The 21,977-nt window shown below is 43.5% G+C and overlaps 1 protein-coding gene across 2 annotated transcripts in view; it reads right to left on the reverse strand.

Annotated features, from left to right (window-relative positions):
- Window positions 1-1,296: 1,296 nt before the first annotated feature.
- Window positions 1,297-21,977, reverse strand: part of LOC142790852 (L-asparaginase-like) — a 37,026-nt gene continuing 16,345 nt past the window's right edge. Inside the window, exons 6-14 of one of the 2 annotated variants that reach the window (XM_075885391.1) lie at window positions 19,479-19,605; window positions 17,577-17,689; window positions 14,406-14,591; window positions 11,170-11,283; window positions 8,182-8,292; window positions 6,598-6,693; window positions 5,231-5,478; window positions 4,848-4,947; window positions 1,297-1,922 (exon numbers count right to left, since the gene is read on the reverse strand). In XM_075885391.1, the coding sequence (XP_075741506.1) occupies window positions 1,722-1,922; window positions 4,848-4,947; window positions 5,231-5,478; window positions 6,598-6,693; window positions 8,182-8,292; window positions 11,170-11,283; window positions 14,406-14,591; window positions 17,577-17,689; window positions 19,479-19,605 (1,296 nt within the window). In that variant the 3' untranslated portion in view covers window positions 1,297-1,721. Of the gene's footprint in view, window positions 1,923-4,847; window positions 4,948-5,204; window positions 5,479-6,597; window positions 6,694-8,181; window positions 8,293-11,169; window positions 11,284-14,405; window positions 14,592-17,576; window positions 17,690-19,478; window positions 19,606-21,977 lie in introns of both variants that reach the window. The other variant, XR_012889804.1, reaches the window with a different exon arrangement.

The following is a 21,977-nucleotide window of genomic DNA, read 5'->3' on the forward strand; positions in this document are numbered from 1 at the left end:
TCAAATCACTATTCTTTCACTGGTTTCTGAAGCTTTAAAATTTAAAAAAGGCTTCCACATAACCCTGCTGTTTGACTTTTCTCAAGTGCGACACGCTGTGGCTAATGTCTCGTAAGCCACCAGTGTTGTGAATGCACCTAGGCAAGCTGCTTTATTGTGCGACATCTTGCACAATTGTTCAAGCTTGTCCAACTGTGAATACCACTTGCAGTTGTATTCTAAAACATATTTTATTTATCACCAGACAACACAAAGCAAGAATTCATCATCTTGTCAGTTGCGACAATAAACAGGTTTGAAGTTCATTGTCTTGCACATTCAACTCTGTGTGTGGCCTGTTCAGACTAGTCAAGGAAGCCCTGGGCAGCAATTGTGAACATGATGAACAAAGAGCTGTGCACACTATCAAATGCACTTTCTTGTACGGGAATAAGGCCACTGAGTAAGTGCAGGCAAACTTGCATTGAGCGTGCAGGAACTGTAGAATTTTGTACACATTTGCGGCTTTCACCTTGTAGTATGTGACTAGGGACCAGTTATGATCAACATTTATCTGGGCTTTACATAAAAGGTGCGAATTCACAACTAAAACCAAGCAAATAAAAATATGTTTTCTGTTGGTGGCTGGATGCCTGCAGCAGTGTTTAAAAGGAAAAACAAGCTGCTAAAATAGTCACATAGAACTACACTTTTATTGTTTACACATAACAGATTCGTTATAAAGGTGTGGACCCAAGCACTGCTGTAACAAGAGCTGCCAAGGCAATTCGAAACCAAGTCTAACCTCTTGTGTTTCCTCACAAGAAAGAAAAAGTGTACGGTGACAGTTAGCTCGGCAAGAGCAGAATAAAAAAAATAAATTATGGTCTAAATTGCATGAATTTGCACTCATTCAAGCATCACAAGAGATCAGTGTATTCTCTCGTAAGTTTACTAACACAGTAATGTCTTCATTTTTTTCTTGGTTGGCCTGAATTGGATATTCATGTTCGGCAGAACTGTGCTAAACAGGTCGATGAAACAAGGACGCACACACGACAGCCATCTTAATTACTAAGAATTTGGCCCATTATCCTATTGCTCATCACTCAGATGCAACAACAAAAATTACAAAAGTGCAGCACAAACAAATAAGGAACACATAAATGCACCATTGCAAAGTTGCAAAAATCAGCAGTACTTATTCTATGTTGGTGCTTTAATAAAAGACATTAATCATGTCCACATGCAGAGGCTGCCTACAATTTGCACCTCACCGCACACGACTATCATCTCGTCTAAAGCAAGAACATATTTCAGACGAGCACTGAGGTAATTCTACGTGAATGGTCATTGCTAAAGGCTACAATGGATAATATTTGCGAGATCGAGATAATGCGTTCTTAAAACTTGCATACAACAATATGTCACACCAGAGCACACGCATCGAAGCATCAGTCATTCACACATTGCCAGCTAATCAAGCAAGTCCAAGTACAGGTGAAATATTCCAACAAACCTTAACAGAGTTAAAAGTCACAAATCCTCTCTAGCACCAAAAGCCTCGGCATAACCACAGACATTTTGTCATAAACTAGAATATGTTCAGAATGAAAACTTTGGAAACTATCAAACAATACGTTAACATGAGACTGCCTCATGTGGGCATAAACTTTGGTAGCTAGGCTATAGGAACCCTGTACACAGTGCACACCGAGTGCTACTACAGTGCCATGATTGTACTACAAGGGTGGTTGTTGGTGAGAATCCTGAGTCGTCCTGTTAGTAGTCGGCATGATGCTTTTAAAAAGCTGAAGCAGCTTCACGTGGCCAAGAAGCTGAGCGATTTCTTTGGGCGAGTGGTTGTAGACGTCCTTTGTCTCGGGCCAAACCTTGTTTTCCAGCAAGAATTTGACAACTGCTTCCTGTCCCGCCTCACATGCCTTGAGGGAGAAAAAAAAGGTTGGGTGTAACGCATTGCAGCAAGACGGAAATTTGAATCATGCACCATCATTTACTGCCAAATAGTTCGTTTATCTCAAAAGAACCCAGCAAAACTTTTTGAGCACAGTCAGCAAATGCTGCCGATCGATAGTCGAGGCTCCCTAGAACATGCAAGCCAAATATCATAGCGCAGCACGCAGCTTGGAATTTACAATAAATTCTCACAGACAACTAAAAATCACTTTTTCCTTTTTCAATAAATTATGCTATATACTCACAGATCCACAGGCCCAAATATCACATTATTGGCTGATTTGAGCGTAGCTCGTTTGGAAGTTACTGGGGCCGTACAATCGCGTGTGCAATCGCACTGAGAAGCCACACATTCGAAGACACACAAAAAAATTAACCTTCGTATCTGCACGTTTCACTGCAAATATCGTTGAAAGACGATAGTGCGTGTGGAGAGAGTGAACAAAATGTTTATTTGATGTCCTGCGCAAAAAAATCGGTAAATTGTATTCTAGAAGCACTGCGTTAGAGAGTCTCGATCCGTGCAGCGAAGGCGATAGAGCGAATCGGGGCACGTTAGACACGAGCCCTACCTGGCAGTTATCTTTGAAAACGAAGGAAGGCGTGCGCAACCACGGAGAAAGATGCGCACCTGTCTCGGAGGCAAAAAGGTGTAGAATGCAAGGCGATGGGCAAGTGCTACCACCGTGTCGTCTTAGCAAAGCATTGGAAACACTTGCCTTTTTGAGCATCGCATTTCACTGTCAGCACAGCGTGATAAACGCTACAGTCCTTAGAATTGCTTATGTGTGCCTTCTCTAGTATAAAGACACACATACAAAATATTGACGTGTTGTTATGGTGCCTCAGATATGCACAATAATTGCTTTTAATTGACAATCGCACAAGTATGTACGCTGAAACTTGAGCAATATTTGTGGGCGTTGCGGATGGGGTTGGCTGTTTGGGGTATCGTTTGGTGCCGTTTGGGGTATTGATAAGGCTGACAAACAGAAAAATGTGTGGACAGACAGCAAGACAAGACAGACGGACCAAAATTTTGGCGCCGAAGGTCCCCAAAAAAGACTATTGTCTTTAAAAGTCTTCAAGGATTCCCTTGTGCCATACCTTCCTGCTCAGCTTCCAGTCCTTTCATCGAGATGAGAGAAGAGGGAAAGAAATGGCAGTGTGCGACATATCTTTGCAACTCCACTTATACTGGATAGATTGTACAAGTTTTTGCCGATGTCAGTGAGGCAATAAGCTCCCTTACTGAATAAATTACACGGCTACTTGGAAAAGTGTTGCGAGGCCCCTTTAAAGTGTTTCTTTAAAGTGTTTCTGAAACCGCTTTGAAAGCAATCCTAAATTGACTGCACGAGTGCTTCAAGTCTAAGCAAAGAGAGCTAGTTGTAGTCACAATTACACCTATGATATGTTTTATTTTCATTATTGTTATTGATTTCAACTTTTTACATCCACTGTAGCTTTCCAGCAGCCTGGTATGGACTCTGCCATCCTTTGCTACACCTCCCATTTCCAGGTTTCATAGTTCTGAGTGACTGCCCGTTATCTGCCATTACGTGGACTGCACACGTAAAGCCCTACCTTTAGAGCTCTATTCTTTGCGTTACAAAACAACGAAATGACCCTCGTGTGTGTTTCCTCATAGCAACAGACATGCGCAGTGTCGATTTGTCCTCCTCTCACACAACCCTATTCGCCAGAGTGTGAGAGTCGCGAGCCAGCCGTCACGTGTGCCTCGAGACCTGCAATGCCACTGCTGCATTGGCAATAAGAAGAGAAATGTGGGCAGACTGCCAGTGCTTGCCGCACAGTAGTTGTTGCTATTGCTCAACAAACTTGGTCTAACTGTGTTTGAACGCAGCAATTTTCTTTGTAATGTCAGCTGGAATTTCGCCTACACCTTTTTGTTTCCTACTCTGTTCCTGTCTCTTCAAGTTATGCCTAATACTTTTTATTCTACCGCATGTTGCACAGTACTTAAACTTCTTGATTTTCTTAATAATCCTGCAAATTTCCACCCTACATGGTAGCACTGGCCATATAAAACGATCGCAAACGAAAGTTACTTGTTGATCATGATTTTGCCACTTACTTTCTATGTTATTTTTCAGAAATGAAACTGAATTTTAGAAAATGTGGGAACACAGCCCAGTGCAACAACAAAGGTGTCACACTTTTCAATAACGGATGAAGAAATGTTTCAAATAAGTAAAGTTCTCCCCAATTATTCAATCATCATCACCATTATCATTTATTTACGGCTCCTCTTGGGGCTTTACATAATGGGGGAGGGGGGTATAACAATAGGTAGCCACACACAGAGCGCTCTGTGTGTGGTGTGTTTCTTGAGTAGAAGCATGTGTGAATGTGAGAGTGTTTCTCGAGGAATTAGCAAGTTGTGAGAAATAACTGCGATATGACAAGTAACCAACTGGCCCTACAACTTCTAATAAACAATTCGCCCTCACATGGCTGAATTGCTACCTCCCAGGTTAGCTCACTGGTAGAGCAACTGTCCTGAAAAGGTGCTGGTCTCACATTTGATCCCTGAACCAATACATACTCTTTGGCAAATAATAAGCCTTCCTTCTGAAGAGTCAAGACGAATGTGTTTCTGGCTTGCTTTTTTTTTTTTTTTTTACAAAGTTAGTGGTGTCAATTTGCCTTTATTGATGTGTAAGAGCCTAATATGCTGAAAGTCACTTGCTGCACTCCATATGACACAAAAGAAACAATCTTCTATAACCCTCAAGGGCTTATTTTTCATCTGATCACAGAAGAAACATTAGAGGGAGGAGTATTTTTAAATCCAAAGTCAGAATATTGCATGGAAAGATTATTTCAAGCATAAGGCAACACTGGCTTCCGTTCTTTTGAACACTCACAGCATGAAGGCATGTCCGTCCAGTCACGTCACTTTCGTAGAAGCTGGCTCCGGCAAGCTTGTAGGACTCTAGCCGCTTTACATTGCCATTCCTGGCCGCTCTGGAGTGGCAACAAACATAAGACTTCCTATAGCTGCACAGCCTTAACCACACTTAGCAAGAGGTGTTAACAAGAAGCATCATTGTGGCCTGTCCAACTCAAACAACAAAACTATGGTCAGCCTGGTAGACAATCAACGACTCAACCCACTGATGTTCTCTGTTCTTACAGCGTTATACTGGGAGAAGAGGATTTTCCAAAAGAGAGCTGCTTGACGGTGCAAAAGGCAGATTAGATCATGCAAGTGCAATACATACGGTGAAGGAATAGAGTGGTGACTAACGTGCACAGTTCGTCAGCCAGCTGCAAGGCAGGCAAGCTGAGATGGGCGCCCGCCTGCACCAGCAGCTCGATGACGGCATGCTGGTCACAGAAGACGGCACTCATAAGTGGCGTGTGGTGGTCGCGGTCGCGCATGTGTACGCTGGCACCGTGCTGGAGCAGGTAGCGCACCATGGCCACGTTGCCCTCGCTCGAGGCCACGTGCAGGGGCGTGCGGAAGTCGTAGTCACACGACGACAGGTAGGCACCCTGCGGCAGACCATTTCACATGACACCACATGGAGCGGCTTAGCCATTCAGAATACAGCTGCACTGTCACAACAGTTCGTAAAACACAAAGGGCTGAGAACTGCCCATCTCACCATTTCGCACGCGAGTGGTGCAAACGCCATAATGCAGCAGAATCAAGTGATGCTTTCATGAATTTGTCATCTAAAATGCAGGAGGATTAGGCACTCGTGGCCGAACTGTCCAGTACACCACAAAATGCAGAGTTGTTCTTTGGAAAAATTTTCTTCAAGGCGATTATTTATTTATTCATTTTTTGGTTATATGCATGCCTTGTTACGAGCGTGCCGTGACCCATGAGTTTAAAGGCTTCCACAGGCTACACCCAGAGCTGGACTACCCGAAAAGTGCTGCACGACCCGCCTTCAGACAGCAAGTGCATCCATCAGAGATGCTGAGTGCGTCCGCCACAGACACTGGGCGTGTCTCTCAGGGACGCTGCCCGCGTCCGACACCCTCCTCCTCGAGCGCCTCAGTAGTTATCAAAGGCCGGCACATCTCGTGTCGTCTGCTTCCTTGTCCACATTTTATACATGAATTGTAAATATAAATGTTTTGTTTCCTTCTGGCTGCCTTGCCCCTGGTTGTATGCTCCCCGCCTGTGTTGGCCCTTGCGGCACGCTACCCGAGAGACCGTGGGACCTCTCGTAACAGCCTATACACAAAGAGAACACAACAGCAATATCAATACCAAGAATGAGCCTGGAGTTTACAATAAGAATGCCTCATTCCTTGTTTACCTTGTGCTTCACATCAGTAAGGTGAGATACAGAGGCGAGTTGGCTTGTTGTGCCACTAGTCACTGGAGCGCAAAAAATACACAAAAAACAAAGCACTAATGACGAGCCCTGGTCATTGTTTGTGCTCCATGAATTGTGTGTTTTTTTAAGCTGTAGTGTACTGGATGATCTGATGTCCATTGAAAACCTCTTACTGGGCGGCATCTCAATTTTTCCTATTTTTGGTTGATTCTTTTCCATCAATATCTGTCTATATATAAAATCAAATACAAAAAAAAGGTAATTCTCTGGTGTTATGATGACACGTGCCCGAGTGGAGTGTGTAAAAGGGGACACTCACGAATTGCCTCATCACTTCCAGCCGATCGACATCTCCATGTGCTGTGACTGAACAGAGAATGCTGGGATACAGCACCGTCTGCAGGGACTGCAGTTCCTGCAAAGAAGAGAACCACTACCATTTAAAGGGACCATGTTATGGTTATCCACCACATGACACAGTTACCCACCAAATAGGGGTTTTTGGTGAAAATGAATGTAGAAAGTCTATTGTGCCGATGTATGAAAAATGGACTGTGGAAAGAAATTTCATCACAAAATGAGCCCTAGAAATTGCCGAAATAAACACCACCCACTGCCGGTGACTGCCATTTAGCCAAGGCGAGTGTGATGTCGTGTGCTTCAAGTAGTGAAGCTAATAGTGAAGCTATTGTCTTGTACTTTAGTTTCAGCCACTGTAAATCGTTCCATTATCAATGTCAAGCTGAAGAAAGCTGAAATAGCTCCACTGCTCGCAGCTGACCAGGAAACAACATCATTTGCTGGAATACAGATGCTCATAATGCAAGCGAGTTGTTACATCACAGCTCATGAACGCGCAAGTGTTGTCAGACTATCGGGCTACTCGCGTGGTTGTAAAAATATTCATTATAAATTAAGTGCTCGACCAAATACGCAAAGACTTTGCCAGCTTGTTTGTGAACACCCATGGATTAAACCACAATACACAAATTATGAGCAAAAATTGGATGCAATCACCCCTGTAATTCACGAGTAGGAGTTCATTTACAAGGTGCCTCCATGGAAGGTCACGAAATTGCAAGGACTAGGTGAGGCACACAGCGCAGCCTAACTAAGCAGAGCAATCAAAGCAGCCAATTTAAGGAATAACTATGCCATAGGTAAAACGACCTTTCCATTGCATAAAAGGGAATCCCAAATGATGACCATCATACCTGTGCAAACATCTAGGCACAAAAGAGACGAGATACACTGTGGACAGCATGGACATCATCCTGAATTCTATGTCTTCTTCGTGCCTAGACGTAAGCATGAGTACCCAAATGGTGGTGACCCCTAACGTGTGATACAATGCCATACTCCCTGTGCATTGCTTGAGGTTGTAAAAACTGTTAAGTGACATCATTCCTTCCAACTCGTGTCTCAGCTCCTATGTCGAATTTTCAAAGTCAGACAGGATACACAGAAACTGTGAGCTCGTGCCACAGTTGACTTGTCTGTCTGATTATACACCAGTCCTTACTGTTTTGTAACAGCTTCTTAAGTAAAAAATACACAACTCCTTTTCCCAAAATTACCTACATATTTTTTCATTTTTATTTGCTTTGACAAGTAATTAGTTCTACTTTCACGATAAAAAAAAACTGAAGATTGCAATGAGCTCGAAGTAAGAGTCCTTTAAAAGTGCGCAAAGTAGCTACTAAAAAATAAAAACATCTCGTTGTCTAAGGTCTCCTGGAAAATGTCACCTGGCTACTTACCTTTGCATTTCGCATGAGGAGTTGACTAAAGCCACATGTTCAAAATAACCGCAATTGCCAAGCTCTCATGATGGAATAAGTCACCTTAAAAGAGATATCTTTTTCGCATGTCTTCCCTTCAGCAGAGTATTCTGAACAAGTACCTCAGGTGATGAGATGTTCATGGTCCTTGCAATGGCGGTAATCAGATCCAAGTCATCCAGCTTGCTTGGCTTTGCCACAGTTAACTCTCCCCTCAGACTGGCCTGCAGCATCTGCACTGGCCGAAATCACAGCAATCAAGAGAACACTGCTGCTGCATAAATGCAAACATGACATTGCAATGCTACGCAGAGCAGCCACAGCAAATGCCACAAGATTAGTACAGTTTTGTGATGAAATAGCATTCAGACAAAAACACCTTTATTATGTTCCCTGTCTGTTAAAGCATATTGGAGACAGAAATGCAAGTAGGGTGCCTTGAAAAAGATCAGCAAAGGCAAAAAAAAAAATAGAGGATGAGTTTAATTTTACCCTATAACCACCCATCCTCAAACTGCACAGTAAAGCGAAATAAAATTATTTACAGGACATGTGCCAAAGTTAAGGATTTTGGAGTAAAGCAATGGTCTCCCAGATACGGTATGAGCCTAAGGGACTGGTAGGTGGCTACTGGGGACCTTTGTTGCCTGTCTCAGTTGCCTGACGGCACCCTTGTCCCCTTCTTTCACTGGAGAAATTATTATTCTTTAATTCATTCCTCTAGTGTAGGAACACTGAGCACTGCTTACACTGACTTCTTTAGAATCATAATATGTATAGCACGCGAGCGGGTGGCCTTGCTTTATGGCGCAACACCTTGCAGCGGTTGTGGACACTGATGTGGTGTGCCCAGGAGCAGGCACAGTCTAATAGGCATGCTGACCTGCTTTGCACGAGTGACATCGTTGAAAAGTGCACTCGTTCAACCAAAGAAGCACGCTCCCTCAGGGTGCTTTCAGATTCTAGATCCCAAAAGATGGCGTTTTATCATTTGAAACGCGACTCTTTTGGAATCTAGAATTTGAAAGCTCCCTCAGGGAGCGTGCTTCTTCGGTTGAACAAGCGCACCTTTCAACGATGTCACTCGTGCAAAGCAGGTCAGCATGCCTATTAGTCTGTGCCTGCTCCTGGGCACACCACATCAGTGTCCACAACCGCTGCAAGGTGTTGCGCCACAGAGCAAGGCCACCCGCTCACGTGCTATACACAGACGTGGACACAGCTGTACATGGCACTATTTACTTTTATGCAAACCACGAAGTGCCTGGACAGACAAGCCTTCAGCAAAACACCATGATTTGTCACCACTAGAGAGAAAATATGTGGCACAGCTCAAGCCAACAACAGGGACCAAATATTGGTGATGTCTCTTCTTGATTGCAGAACGCCAATTGGTGCTTCGGCACATGCAATCAAAAATTCTACTATTGTGATGGCAATCAGACAGATACTTCAGGTGCTTTTTTGCTATCCGCGCCGCCAGAATGAAGTTCAAGTTGCAATAACATCACTTCACCTGCTGCACGTAAGCAGTGATCATTAGCATTGATAGGAGTTAGTGAACTCACTACAATTGAACCCCTCTGTGAAAGACACTGATATAAGAGACACCAGTGTGCCTACAGTGAAATAAGTGTCGATAAAAAAATGCACATGTCATACCCTTCTCATAAAAAACACCTCATATAAAAAACAAGAATTATTCCCAGTGCAGGTCTCTTATAAAGGGGTTCAACTGTATACGATTACATACTGGCAAAGATAACAAACAGACAAGTGCTCATGCTTTAATGTTTCAACCAAGTACACTAATTGACTATTATTTTTTAAATTGAATAAATATGAAGAGCCTTCCCTGCATTCAGTAGTGACAGAAGGCCCAGTGTGCAATACAGTAGACTCTCAGTAAACGGAAATCTGTTAATCGGAACTACTGCTTAAACTGAACTATTGCCTCTGCAATACTTGGTTTCGGACTTGTATTCTGCACCCATGTTAACCTCTCAGTAAACGGAACTCCTGTTAAATGGAACATATTTTGCCAGTCCCTTTAGGTTCCGTTTACTGAGAGCCTACTGTATATTCATAGAACAGCTATGTTAGGAAATACATTGGAAGTAATTAGAGAATTTCAGATTGTACATATACTATACTTCTTTACGTTACTATGTTGCCGAATACCGAGAGCAATCTATGCATGGATAGGCCTTTTCGGAATGTAGAGTTTTACCGCACATAAACTACCTTGAGGATAGGCTTTACATTTGCGGACCTATCTTTTGGATCCATTTTCGTTCATATCTACTCGCGATATCTGCTTTGCAAGACTCCAGCCATCAAGTCAAAATAAGACAAAGTGCGAGCGATAACCTTGTTTCAGCCTGATCGACGAAGCTAGGGTGACCTAGCATACTGAAGCAAGCCGTAAACGTGTGAGGCCCTTCCACAGATGGGAGAAGTGCCGCCATCTAGCGGGGCCAAGATGAGCCCGGCAAGCACAAGATTGTTATTGCATAAACATTGTGCGTTGTACTTCTGCAGTAAATGTCTTGTAGCGGCATAATTACGAATGAGCTGCCTTTGTAATAAGTTTCTTTTGTCTCAAAAACAGGCAAAAACAAAAGTGTCCATGACAATGGTTGCATGAAGCGACACAAATGTCAACCCCATCGTCTAGTAACCCAGTACTTTTACACACCTTTGTTAATGACAAGATACTGCACATGTTAAAAAGTTCTCTTGCGATGTTGATGTAGTGTTGATTCAATCTAATCTAGATTAAATATTGTTTCAGTTAACATCACCATTTAGTCGTTTGGGCAGCTGTACCAATGTAAATATTTACGTATAAGGAGCTAAAACGCTGATAAATATGCATTTTGGCAACATGGCAACGTTAGAAAGTATGCACACAAGGTAAAAGCCCTTATTACAACACCTCTTACATATAATTACACGATAGCTTCAATATTATGCATGTGGGCACTAGAAACAGCATGGCCTCAGTAACATATGAGCGAAAATACTTCAGAATTCAAAACCACAGAAGCAAAATGACATGTCAGCCTGCCCTCAAGTGAGAGAGTTAGGAGCGATGGCCAATTACACACCTCCTTTTTAGTAGCATACGACCATTCCGTCTTGCTCAGTACATAGCTCAACTTGGTGAGGGCAGCTTCGGGTGTCATGTCTGAACCGGGAATGACACCAGCTGCACAAAGAGCCTGTGGGAAGGAAGTCCACCATTAAAAACTGACCCCACAGAAAAGGCCCACAGATGAATTTTCGGAACAGGGATAGGCACGCCAACATTTCAATAGGAGGAACTTGGTTTCGTCAGGAAAGCCTGGTAATCAGAGTAGCTAGTTTTGCAGACGGACTTTTTTTCACCTAGTTGCCTGTAAAATTTTTCAGTCGCTTGTCATGTTTTTTGGACTTATTTGTGCTTTTTCTGCAAACATAGTTACTTTACAGTTTCTAACGTGCATAAATACAGTGTTTTTCTGTGCCCTTGTGTAGTTTAGTGTTGTAATCAAACACACTCAACAAACATTATTCATGTACTGCCAAACGGGCATTATTAAGAAGGCCACCCTGGGACTCTTAGTAAATGGGAATCTGCTAAACCGAACTGAACTGCCTCTAATATGATTGATATTGTACCTGAATGTTGCAACCCAGTTCATATCTCAGTAAATGGAACTCTTGTTAAACTCAGCATATTTTCCTAGTCCCTTCAAATTCCATTTAACAAGAGTCTACTATATGTTAAAGAGTACACATGTGATTTTTGTCATAGTTGTACATATGTTGCTGTATCAAAGAGTTAAGGTTATTTTTTACCTCCTCGTTATATTTGAGCAACAATTTATTATAATTAAAGAATATTTTATAAATGGGAAAATCTATTATACTTCTGCTTCTTGTGCACATTTTTGCAAAAGTCGTGCTGCCTTTTTGGGCTTCTTTTGGGATAATTACTTGGTCGTTAGCTCAGCAGCATCTGGCAACTTCGTGCTGGTAATCTTAGGTGTGTTGCTTACTTAAGGTTTAACAGTGCAAAAAAATACATGGCAGACAGGAAAAGGATGGAACAAGCCGTGTATTTTTTCGCACTGTTAAACCTTAAATATGCTAAACCAAATAGCCCAGTCAGCCACTTTGTTAGGTGTGTTGGTTTTTCAGCAGGTTAGTTAGTGACAAGATGTCATGAGAAAAAAATTAATGGAAAAAGACCACCGGGCCTGCGCAGAATGCACAACACAGTCACAGCAAAAGCTGGAAGAGTGGCCTTTTAAGAGCCTTTTTTAAACACTCTGTGGGTAACTGCTACAAACACACTTGCAGATGCCCAATGCACCATAAATCATAATTTTTCTGTAGTACGGAGGCATTCACTATGCCATTCGAAGAAGTTTGGTACCCACTACACACTCGCAGGAAAATATGTGCATTTTGTTGATACTGGGACTGACGATGATGAAGACTTATGCCTGAGGCTTTTTTGATGGGTCAGAGCATTTGGACCCCCTTATTACACAATCCGCATTGTGTGGCACCTGGTTGTTCCTTTGCTGTTCTAAAAAGCTGTATTGCTCATGCTAATGATTTTCCTTACCCGAGATGAAGCCTGCCTAGGGTCACTTAGTGACAGAGTTTCAACCACTAGCGTAGGTCAGTGGTAGAGTACTGGGCTAGCACTAAGGGGGTTTGAGTTTGAATTCCAATCTGTCTTGTGTTTTTATTTAGTTAGTTTTTTTTTTATTTCGCACTATAGTGGTTATGGACACCAGCAGCGGCAGAGAACTATGGCACCAAAAATGACCTTTGTTTTCTTTTTCTGATGGAAAGTAGTGCCAGTGATCAACAACACATGGCATCAACAACTAACCAGCTTGAAACCAACACGTCAGGGATGCCACAATCGAAACATTGGCCAGCCTCTCTGAGGCCGATTCCTGTTCTTACAATTTATCAGCAAACTGAGTCAGACCCATGGCCAGAAATTTTTTCCAAAGAGGCACTTGTTGAAGGCATTGAAGAACCTCTGTTTTCATTACTTTATTATCAGTAAAATGCCCCCCAATATCCTAATTTTGAGGGAGGGGAGTGCCCTGGAGCACTTCCTCTTGCTATAGGCCTAAATTGAGTGCACTGTATACGTAGTACTTAATTCTGCACCACTTGCAGGGGCTTCACTCAAATGAACTATACTACCACAAAACATTCCAACAGAAAACATTTCAGGTAATGTGTCAATGCGACTAACACTGAATCAATGTGACAACACACTGTAACATTGAAGGAAAACGTTTTGGAATGATGCTCTCAGCCAAACAACACAATTATCTGCACCTCCCCGTCCTCTTTATCCCCCCGCAGCGGTGATCTAGTGGCTAAGGTACTCGGCTGCTGACCCGCAGGTCGCGGGATGGAATCCCGGCTACAGCGGCTGCATTTTCGATGGAGGCGAAAATGCTATAGGCTTGCGTGCTCAGATTTTGGGCGCCCGTTAAAGAACCCCAGGTGGTCGAAATTTCCGGAGCCCTCCACTACGGTGTCTCTCATAATCATATGGTTGTTTTGGGACGTTAAACCCCACATATCAATGAATCAATCGTCCTCTTCATCTAGGCTGACGAGCTTTTTTTTTCTCAAAGTGTACCCCTACACCATCTTGCCTAAAGTGTGAGGTATAACGCTATGATGATAAGTCAATGCCAAGGTCAAGATGGATGTAGAGCCAGCATGAGCAGGAAAAACATGGTGAGACTCAGGGCCGTACACAGGAATCTTTTTCTGTAGATGTTAATGAGTAGAATGAGTAGCTTCGGCAACTAGGTAGTGGTCGATATGAAGGCATGAAAATGTTTCAGTATCACCTGAAAAAAGTTAAAGCATAAAAATATTCCGGGGTGTGTCACAAAACCCCTCAACTCCCCCCCTAGTTATGGCCCTGGTTATGCCAGTAAACTAAGGGTATCCAGCAGCTGTATTAATAGTCATGACGAAGTCATGACGAAGTGGTTCCACCAGCCAAGTGGTCCACATTCAGTAAATCATTCACAGTGATTCCACTAGCAGCAAACTATTGCCTGCAAAGCACTACTGCACACATACTGCAAGGATTACACAAAAGTGCTAATTATCAAGTCAGGCTATGGGGTATCATCAGAGTTACGGCATGTGAAGAGCTGTCGGACATAATTTTCTGCCAAATTACAAATTAGCATGAACTCTGCTCATCTGCCAGACACTAAAGTGAACAAAAAGTGGTATGCATGCTCCACGAACTGTGAGTGCTACACAGCAAAGTCTAGCCCTGAGTGAACCATCCAGTACTCACATTGCCTGTCGCATAGGCCGCATCGATGGAACCCTGTGTGCACTGTGAACAGTTGACTATGAGGATGCCTCTCAATGAGGCACGACGGATTTCATCCAGCAGATCTGCACGCGCGGTTGGGCCGTTGCCAGCACCGTAGGTCTGTAACACAACTCCCTGCACGGGTGGCGTAAGGAAGGCGCGCACCTGGAGGCCAGAATAACACAAATATTTCAGTTTCCCTGAAACGTCATCATTTCACAGCATGCACTTATGCAACACAAAATACATACAAGTACGGTCACAGCCACTACAGCTTTGTGGCTGAATTATGCGGAAAACCGAAAAATGTTCAGGTTAAAAGCTTTCACACAATAGTGCTGCAATAACATGATAATCAACTACAGCACATATGCACCTAAAACAACTTCACTACAACAGATGCCAAAATTCCAAGAAAATATTGCCCCACCAAGGTTGTACATTAGTGTTTTCATTCTCTCCTCAAAGTAATGAAATATGCGATAGAGTCGGCACCCAATTTTTCATCTCCAATAGAAAGCATTGCATGACATGGCTTAAACAAGCACTGACATCAAATTTACTCATGCCAAAATTTTTGTGTCAGCGAGTAGCTGTAGACCCCGTAGCAGCGATTCACTACATAAAACGCAACTGAGGGATGAATAACCATCATTTTTATAAATTTATATCACTGGTAACTAGCACTATCCAAAACGGCCGGCAATCCCGCCATTTTTAGCGCTAGGAGCACCAGCAGTGGCGTTACCTCGCGGTCACCTCCAGATCACTTCACACCTGACCATTTCTCCACAGAAAAGAGTGATGTAAGGCTCAGTTGCTCCGCAAAATTTCATCTGCTAGGCGGACACATTCAGTCATGCCTTGTCACCTGCATTGCTGTCGTCGCCGTACAAAGTGTCGACTCAGGTCCAATACGATAGTCTGGAGCATGGAATCCCCGCGATTCGCGACCTTGCGAATTATTTTTGCTTTGATCGACCTTTTGCAGAACAGTGATTCCGAAATGGACGCTGTTCCTCGGGCAACACTGCCGAGTTGCCCGAGGATGCACGCTTCAGCCATGTTCACTCGTGTGTCTCAGTTAGTTATATTGGTGTGTTTTGGCGTGCAAAGCATTCAGGTATACGCAGAGGGGTCAATGCAATATAGCTATCGCGAATGAGTATCAACGGAGAAATAGAACAAGTTTCGTGCTTGCCAGGTTCTTTTTTGCCCCTCCAAATGGCCCCACCTATCCAGCCTCTCGCGGTTAATACAATATTACGCAGTCTACAGCTGAACTAAAATTCAACGATACCTGCGTGTTGCTTGTTAGCAATGATATCTGATTATACGCTGTTCCAATTTTGATAGCTTCTGGTCGTGTTTATGTGTAACACATATGTGATATGAAAAGACACCCTCGTTGCGCTTTTTCTGTGCTCCGAACTAGACGACTGCAACTCACCTGCAACCCACAACGCTTCCCCGACATGCTGACCGACAAGCATGCGTTTAATCATGCTCTTTTCTTTCGCCATTCTTTTAAAGGTGGTTTTTATTTTTATAATTTCACGAAATCATTCAAACCGTTGTGATGAAAATCAGACGCGACGAGCGAGGGCGTTTCTGCGCTTCGGCACCAGTCGGCGCCACAATAAGAACACTCTGATCATACACGTCATTGCTACTAGTGCATCGTCACTCAGGATGGTATTTTTGGAATGTATCACACCAAACACATAGCACCAGTGTCAATGTCGCAGGGCAGTCTATTTTCCATTTTTTCTCCTTAGTTTTTCTATGCTGTTTCACATCGAATTAAAATAACTTCCACTCAATGAATGCCGTCCAAATTTGGCTAAGAGGACCTATGCATACCAAGCGATCGAGTGATGGGCACGTCTTGATCTTGAAGTTTGATGTCAGTGCTCCTTTAAGATAATACTTCCAATACCTCACTTTACGCACAATATAGCCTACTTCATAATGAGATTTAATGATGCTTGGTACTGAATGTGCTGCATTTCTCTGTTGTTGGAGGCCTTGAAAACACCTATTTTCATTATTTATTCACAGTAAAACGCCACAGTAGAACAGGAGAGGGTGGCTAAGGCGTTTTACCTGGCTATGGGCCTGTCTTCTACAGAATCCCCCACCTGTGCGAGATGAACTGGTTTGTTTATTGCCTGCTAATAAGTTTTCGTGCCTTCTTTCCTTTCCACCTCAGTTGTTAATCAGCGTTTGTGGTGCCCAAATTCTTTCTTGTGTCTGTGTTTGCACGCCCTGTCTTTTAGGATAAATTTTTTGCCACTAGCTCAGCTCTTTGTAGTTTTCCATTGTCACAATGCCCTTTAATATCAAGTTCCCACACTGACATTTTTAGCACTCCCTGTTCCTTTTTCTCTGCGGTGTCATACATGCTGTAAATAAAGAAGCTAAAAACCAACTCGCCCTGCACACTGTTTCAAGAAGCACCATGTCAGCACAAACAAAGAGGAGCACAAGAAGAGAAGGGCACAATATTTTATTTTAATAATTTTATTAACTGAAAAAAAACTGAATGCAACAAAAACCAACACATGCATACACATAAAATTTCTAGGACTTTAAAAAAACAGTTGAGCTTGCATATTTTGCAATTCAGTAAGCAATGGATGGCTCAGATATCTAGTTATTGCCCTTCTTTTTCATAAGGAACCCTCATCTGAACCGTATGTTTGTTTACTAGATTAAGAGGTAAGCAAGCTCAATCACTTCTTTGACGTCACCTGAATTTTTTGTGCACGGATGTGTTAGTTCTCATTACATTCAGTTTTCCCTTGAATAAACTTCAGTTGTTAGAAAATGTTCATATTGTGTCCTTCTCTTCTTGTGCTCCGTCTTGTTTGCGCTGAATTGATGCAACATGCAATGTTTGCACCTTGCCCACCTCTCGAACTTACTGCTTAAAACAGCACTCGGAAAAATTCTCGCGGCTATGCATTTGTTGTAGACTCTTGCATCACGTCAACAGCACAACTAACTTTCTGCCTTTAGCTGGTTTAAGGGCCCTTGTAAGGCCTATCTCGGCAGTGATGCACAAAGCCAGAAGTTCCCCCACTCTGCCATTCACAGGGCAAGTTTTTTTCTCCTTCATGCACTCATCAAAACGAGACCCACACGTACCACTTCAACGGTGATACTGGGGAAGAGACGGAGGAGGCCGACGTTGCGATTCAGCTTGGAGTGCACACGAAACTTCTCCATGGTGTTCTGCTGGAAGACAGCTTTCCAGTTGACTGCATCAACAACAAAAAGCACACAGTGACACTGCACATAGAAACGTGGCAGAGTGTTCAGGGAGACACCCACCACATGCGCTTGCAAAACCAGCATCTCCTGCGAGCAGCACACAAGGACAAATACCACGTTAAACACGACTTCATGTTCGCTTCCTTTTTAGTAATACTCACGGTAAACAACAATATGGACAGCTTCACAAAGGTTGTTTTCCAGAACACCTCAATGGGCACAATGCCTCTCAAAAGCATAGATGGCAAGAAGGTGACAAGAAGTGCAAGCAGTACTGCCGTGTCTGCCTCTCACAGTGCAGAGCAGAATGACAACACATTCCATGCGTTCTTATGTTCATGTTCTCTCTCTGAAAATGAGCGATGCAACCCATGGTGATGCTTTTTGTGCTGTTAAGTGAACTGCCCGAGCAGAGGCTCGGGCCTGTAATACTGCATTGAGGTGTACTGTAAGCCCGGGAAATTTTTCACCTTGCTTTTTCTCTTTTTCTACTTCAAAAACTGGGGGGCGTGATTTGTGTTGCCTATCCATTTCCCTGTCACTGCCCCCCCCCCCACGTGTCCAAACTGTGTAAATGAATCCTGAGAAAGCAATGGCTTTTGGCAAAGTTCTTTCGTTGTTGGGGCAACTGAGCATCTCAATGGGCAGATGATACCTGACCACTCAAATAGAAACATATTTGTCTTACTAGTAAGCCTATAAGATCTTTTGTATGTGCACCTAAATGTGAAAACAAACATTATTACGATCTCGACAATGAAAGTAGAATTAATAAATGTTAGTGATTATAGAGACACATACGGCTCACGTAAGTGGCTTCTTCGAAAGAGCTAGCTGGTCAGTTTGTATGGAAGCACCGTCCGTCTTGATTCCTGGAGGCCGACATGAACAAAAATGGCACCAGAGAACTAACAACACAAACATAGGACCCATACCAATAAAAATTGGAAAAACATTATCTACTTCTTAACCAAACACCTGACTATATTTGTGCCAAAAGTACTACAGTAAAAGCCCACCAGTCTAGTGAGCAATATGTGGTGTCTTGTTTTTCCCTTCAATGTTTGTGGTGACACCCTATAGATTGTCATCAACGTAATTTATTTTGATGCAAAACAGAAAAAAAAAAGGAAATGCACTCGCAAGTGACTGCCACATCAAGATGGGTCTTTCGGACAAATAGACGTTGCGTTAACCAAGATGCTGCGACAAAGCCACGGCTGATTGAGATCACGATGCACTCAGATAAAACCGCCCTGGTGGCATTTTTTCCTAAACACACCGTAAATGAAAGCACATTCTGATGCAGAATATTTTAAATAAAGCTAAGTGTACAAGGTGCAAATCGCCTTAGGGTCTCGACTTGTCGCTGTGTAATATCGTCACAGTGTGTCATGTTGTCATGATCCATTATAAATGCGCATGCACCAAAAAAGTTGGGTGAATCCTACAACTCTCCTCTGATCCGCTAAAAATGAAGACGGCAACAGTACACCCAACAAGTAGCTGACAACGTTCGTGAAGCTGCATCACCTGCATGCCATAGGTAACTGAAACTGGGCGTGCAGGGAAGAAGATGCATTCCAAGCCAGTTATGTTAGTGGAGCTGAAACACGCTTCCTTACATGCTCAGTTTCAGGTTTGGCACCATTAGAGCCTCGTCACAGACTTCATGTCAGTGCATTCTGTCAGTGCAGCTCCGTGTTTACAGTTTATGCTCAATGTGTACCATGGAAGTGTGCTAATATGAGACTGGCTGCCAGATAGGATTGATACCTTTTATCTTGACACCAATGGTGGCCAGGGGAGGCAGGTTGGGGGAGGAGAAAGCATCAAGCTCATTGATGCTAGCCTTACTTGTCCGGTTGCCACGAAACAGCTTGTTGTTGAACATCAGCGTGACCTGGGTAAGTACAACAGGTATAGTGATTCATTAGCTTTGGGGAAGGCAATGGAGTTGCCTGAAAGTGCGGGCACGAAAAACCGAAATTCAAGGTTTAATGCTCCCAGGCAACTTACAATTGAACCAATCAATCATGGTAAGATGGCTGACTAGGCTGGCTGGTGATCCACACCACCAGTGAACAGAAGCCAAAGTAGAGGGCAAGCAGTGACTTTCACATGTTTTTATTATTGTTATTAATATTATTATTATTAATGATAGGGTGATAAAGTTACAGAATCAGAGCATATGTGTTTCTAATGATTAAGTTTCAAAGGGCTAGGCAGAGTTTACTTGTGCATACTTTCCTAGCCATCTGAGTTGGCTTGCTGATGGCACTTGCTTACTCGTCCTTGATCTCACAAATAAGCCCAGTAAGTCACCTTGCATGCCTTTATATACTGTCGGGCCAACAGGCCCTTATCTACAGCACTTGGGATGAAGAGAACACATGCACATTGCCCATGCACGTGATGAGCGTTAGCGTCGCACAAGGTGCAGAAAAGTGGATAGCCGATAAGAAAAGGGTGAGACCAGCGCGTTGGCTTTTTGGGAGGCTAGGGAATGGGATGCGAGGATGGCCGTGCTAGGCGCGAGGTTTTTCCTTCCCGAGTGCGGCAGAGCAGAGGCCACGCCGGTTCGAGCCGTCAGCTAAGACGAGTTGATGGCTCGCATTTCACTGCGAGTTGCGTGCGAGTTTGCTTTCCTGCCATTATGTTTCACGCCAGTTTTCCTGCCCCTATGTTTCGCACCGTATGTTTCATTGACCACCAGTCTGCGGGCAAAGTTCATTTCGGGCTTTTGGTCTTCCTGTGTGTGTTAGTGCCGTGTTGTGCCGGTTCAGAAGGTCGGTTGTGATTTCCTTGAGTCGTGAATTAAAAGCGGTTCTAGTTCTCAGTGTTGCTGGCTCATGTCCTGTGAAGTGCGGCTCACTGACCCCCCCGAGCGGAGGAGAAGACCTTCAGTAGAAAACCTTCCATTTCATTTCAAGCATTACGGGCATTTTTACATGAACACTTCTGTCTCACCAGCACAACACACTCGGCAAGACAAGAAAATTCTACACACGCTAATACAGTCTAGAAATTGTGTTATAAGCTCAATGAAACATTGGCTCCCGTGTTTCTTACTAGGTCAAGTCGTTCATAACACTACAGGGTGGCAAAACAGAAGAGCATACATTTCACATGCAGGAGATACTGAGTTCAATCCCTAGTGCTGGCCATTTTTCTAGCAGGCAAAGGAGTACCCTAACTTGGCACATGGTAATGTACAGATATTCATGTTGAAAGGCTAAGATCTGTGTATGTCATAAGGTGCACACCCACCGCAGCCTGGGTAAAAGACCGATGAGACTGCCATGGAAGGCCGAGAGTTGCTAGCAGCAATCAGTCATTAGGCATAAATACACTTTCGGTCAGCTGCCTGGCAGGAAAGACATTGGCTGGGTGGAATTCACCTGAACCAGAAAATAGCAGACTGCGTCTCTTTTATTTCTGCATCTCTGTAAGAAATTCTAGAATATACACAACTGATTGCAAAGAAAAAGACGATATGCAAAAGCTCTGCCACGGGGCATTGAACCAGTGACCTCTTGAACGGCAGCGCGCAGCGTGAACCACTACACCACAGCAGGCATGCAGTGAGCACCGCTTCCATGGAGCGTAATCGCTCCTGCGTGCGCGCTTATCAGACTCGTGTTTCGAGAGAGTGTAAAGGTCACTTTCCTCGCTGCGACAACCCAATTTATGAAAGGAACATGCTGTTCACACACGAAGAAGTAAGAATTGTAAGTTTTTCACACTTTTCCTGTGATTTCTTGTGCGCTTGCTTTATGCACCTTTCTGTTTATACAATGTGCTTCCAGTCTCAAGCTGTGACAGTTGTTAGTCCGCACTCATCCTGTGTATGCTCATTTCGTGTGTTGTTTTTGCTTGAAGTGTGTGCTCGTACTTTCGAGCTTTGTCGCTTGCTGTTCTTCACGTGACTTTGCAATTTGTTGCTGTAGCATTCATTCCTTGCGCCTTGTGGCAAAACCATGCACAATAAACGCTCAACTGCCTCCTAGGGCATGTTTAACTTTCGTGTTTTACCGGTTCTTAGAAAGAGGGATCAGCCACAATTTTTCACCATTGAAATGCTCGGCGACAGACCGCCCATGCACCATGAAGCTGCTGGTGGGTTTCATGCATGTGCAGGCTGTGGCAAAATCATTCTTCATGAACTCCCCCCATGTTCTTGACGTCTGTTCAAAACAAAACTGCCACTCGTCGGCACTAGTCCTGTGATCGCGAATGATGTTTATGGCATAATGAAGACGCAAACGCGGCTAG

Source organism: Rhipicephalus microplus, unplaced genomic scaffold, assembly GCF_043290135.1.
Source record: "Rhipicephalus microplus isolate Deutch F79 unplaced genomic scaffold, USDA_Rmic scaffold_133, whole genome shotgun sequence".
Lineage (NCBI taxonomy): Eukaryota > Metazoa > Arthropoda > Arachnida > Ixodida > Ixodidae > Rhipicephalus > Rhipicephalus microplus.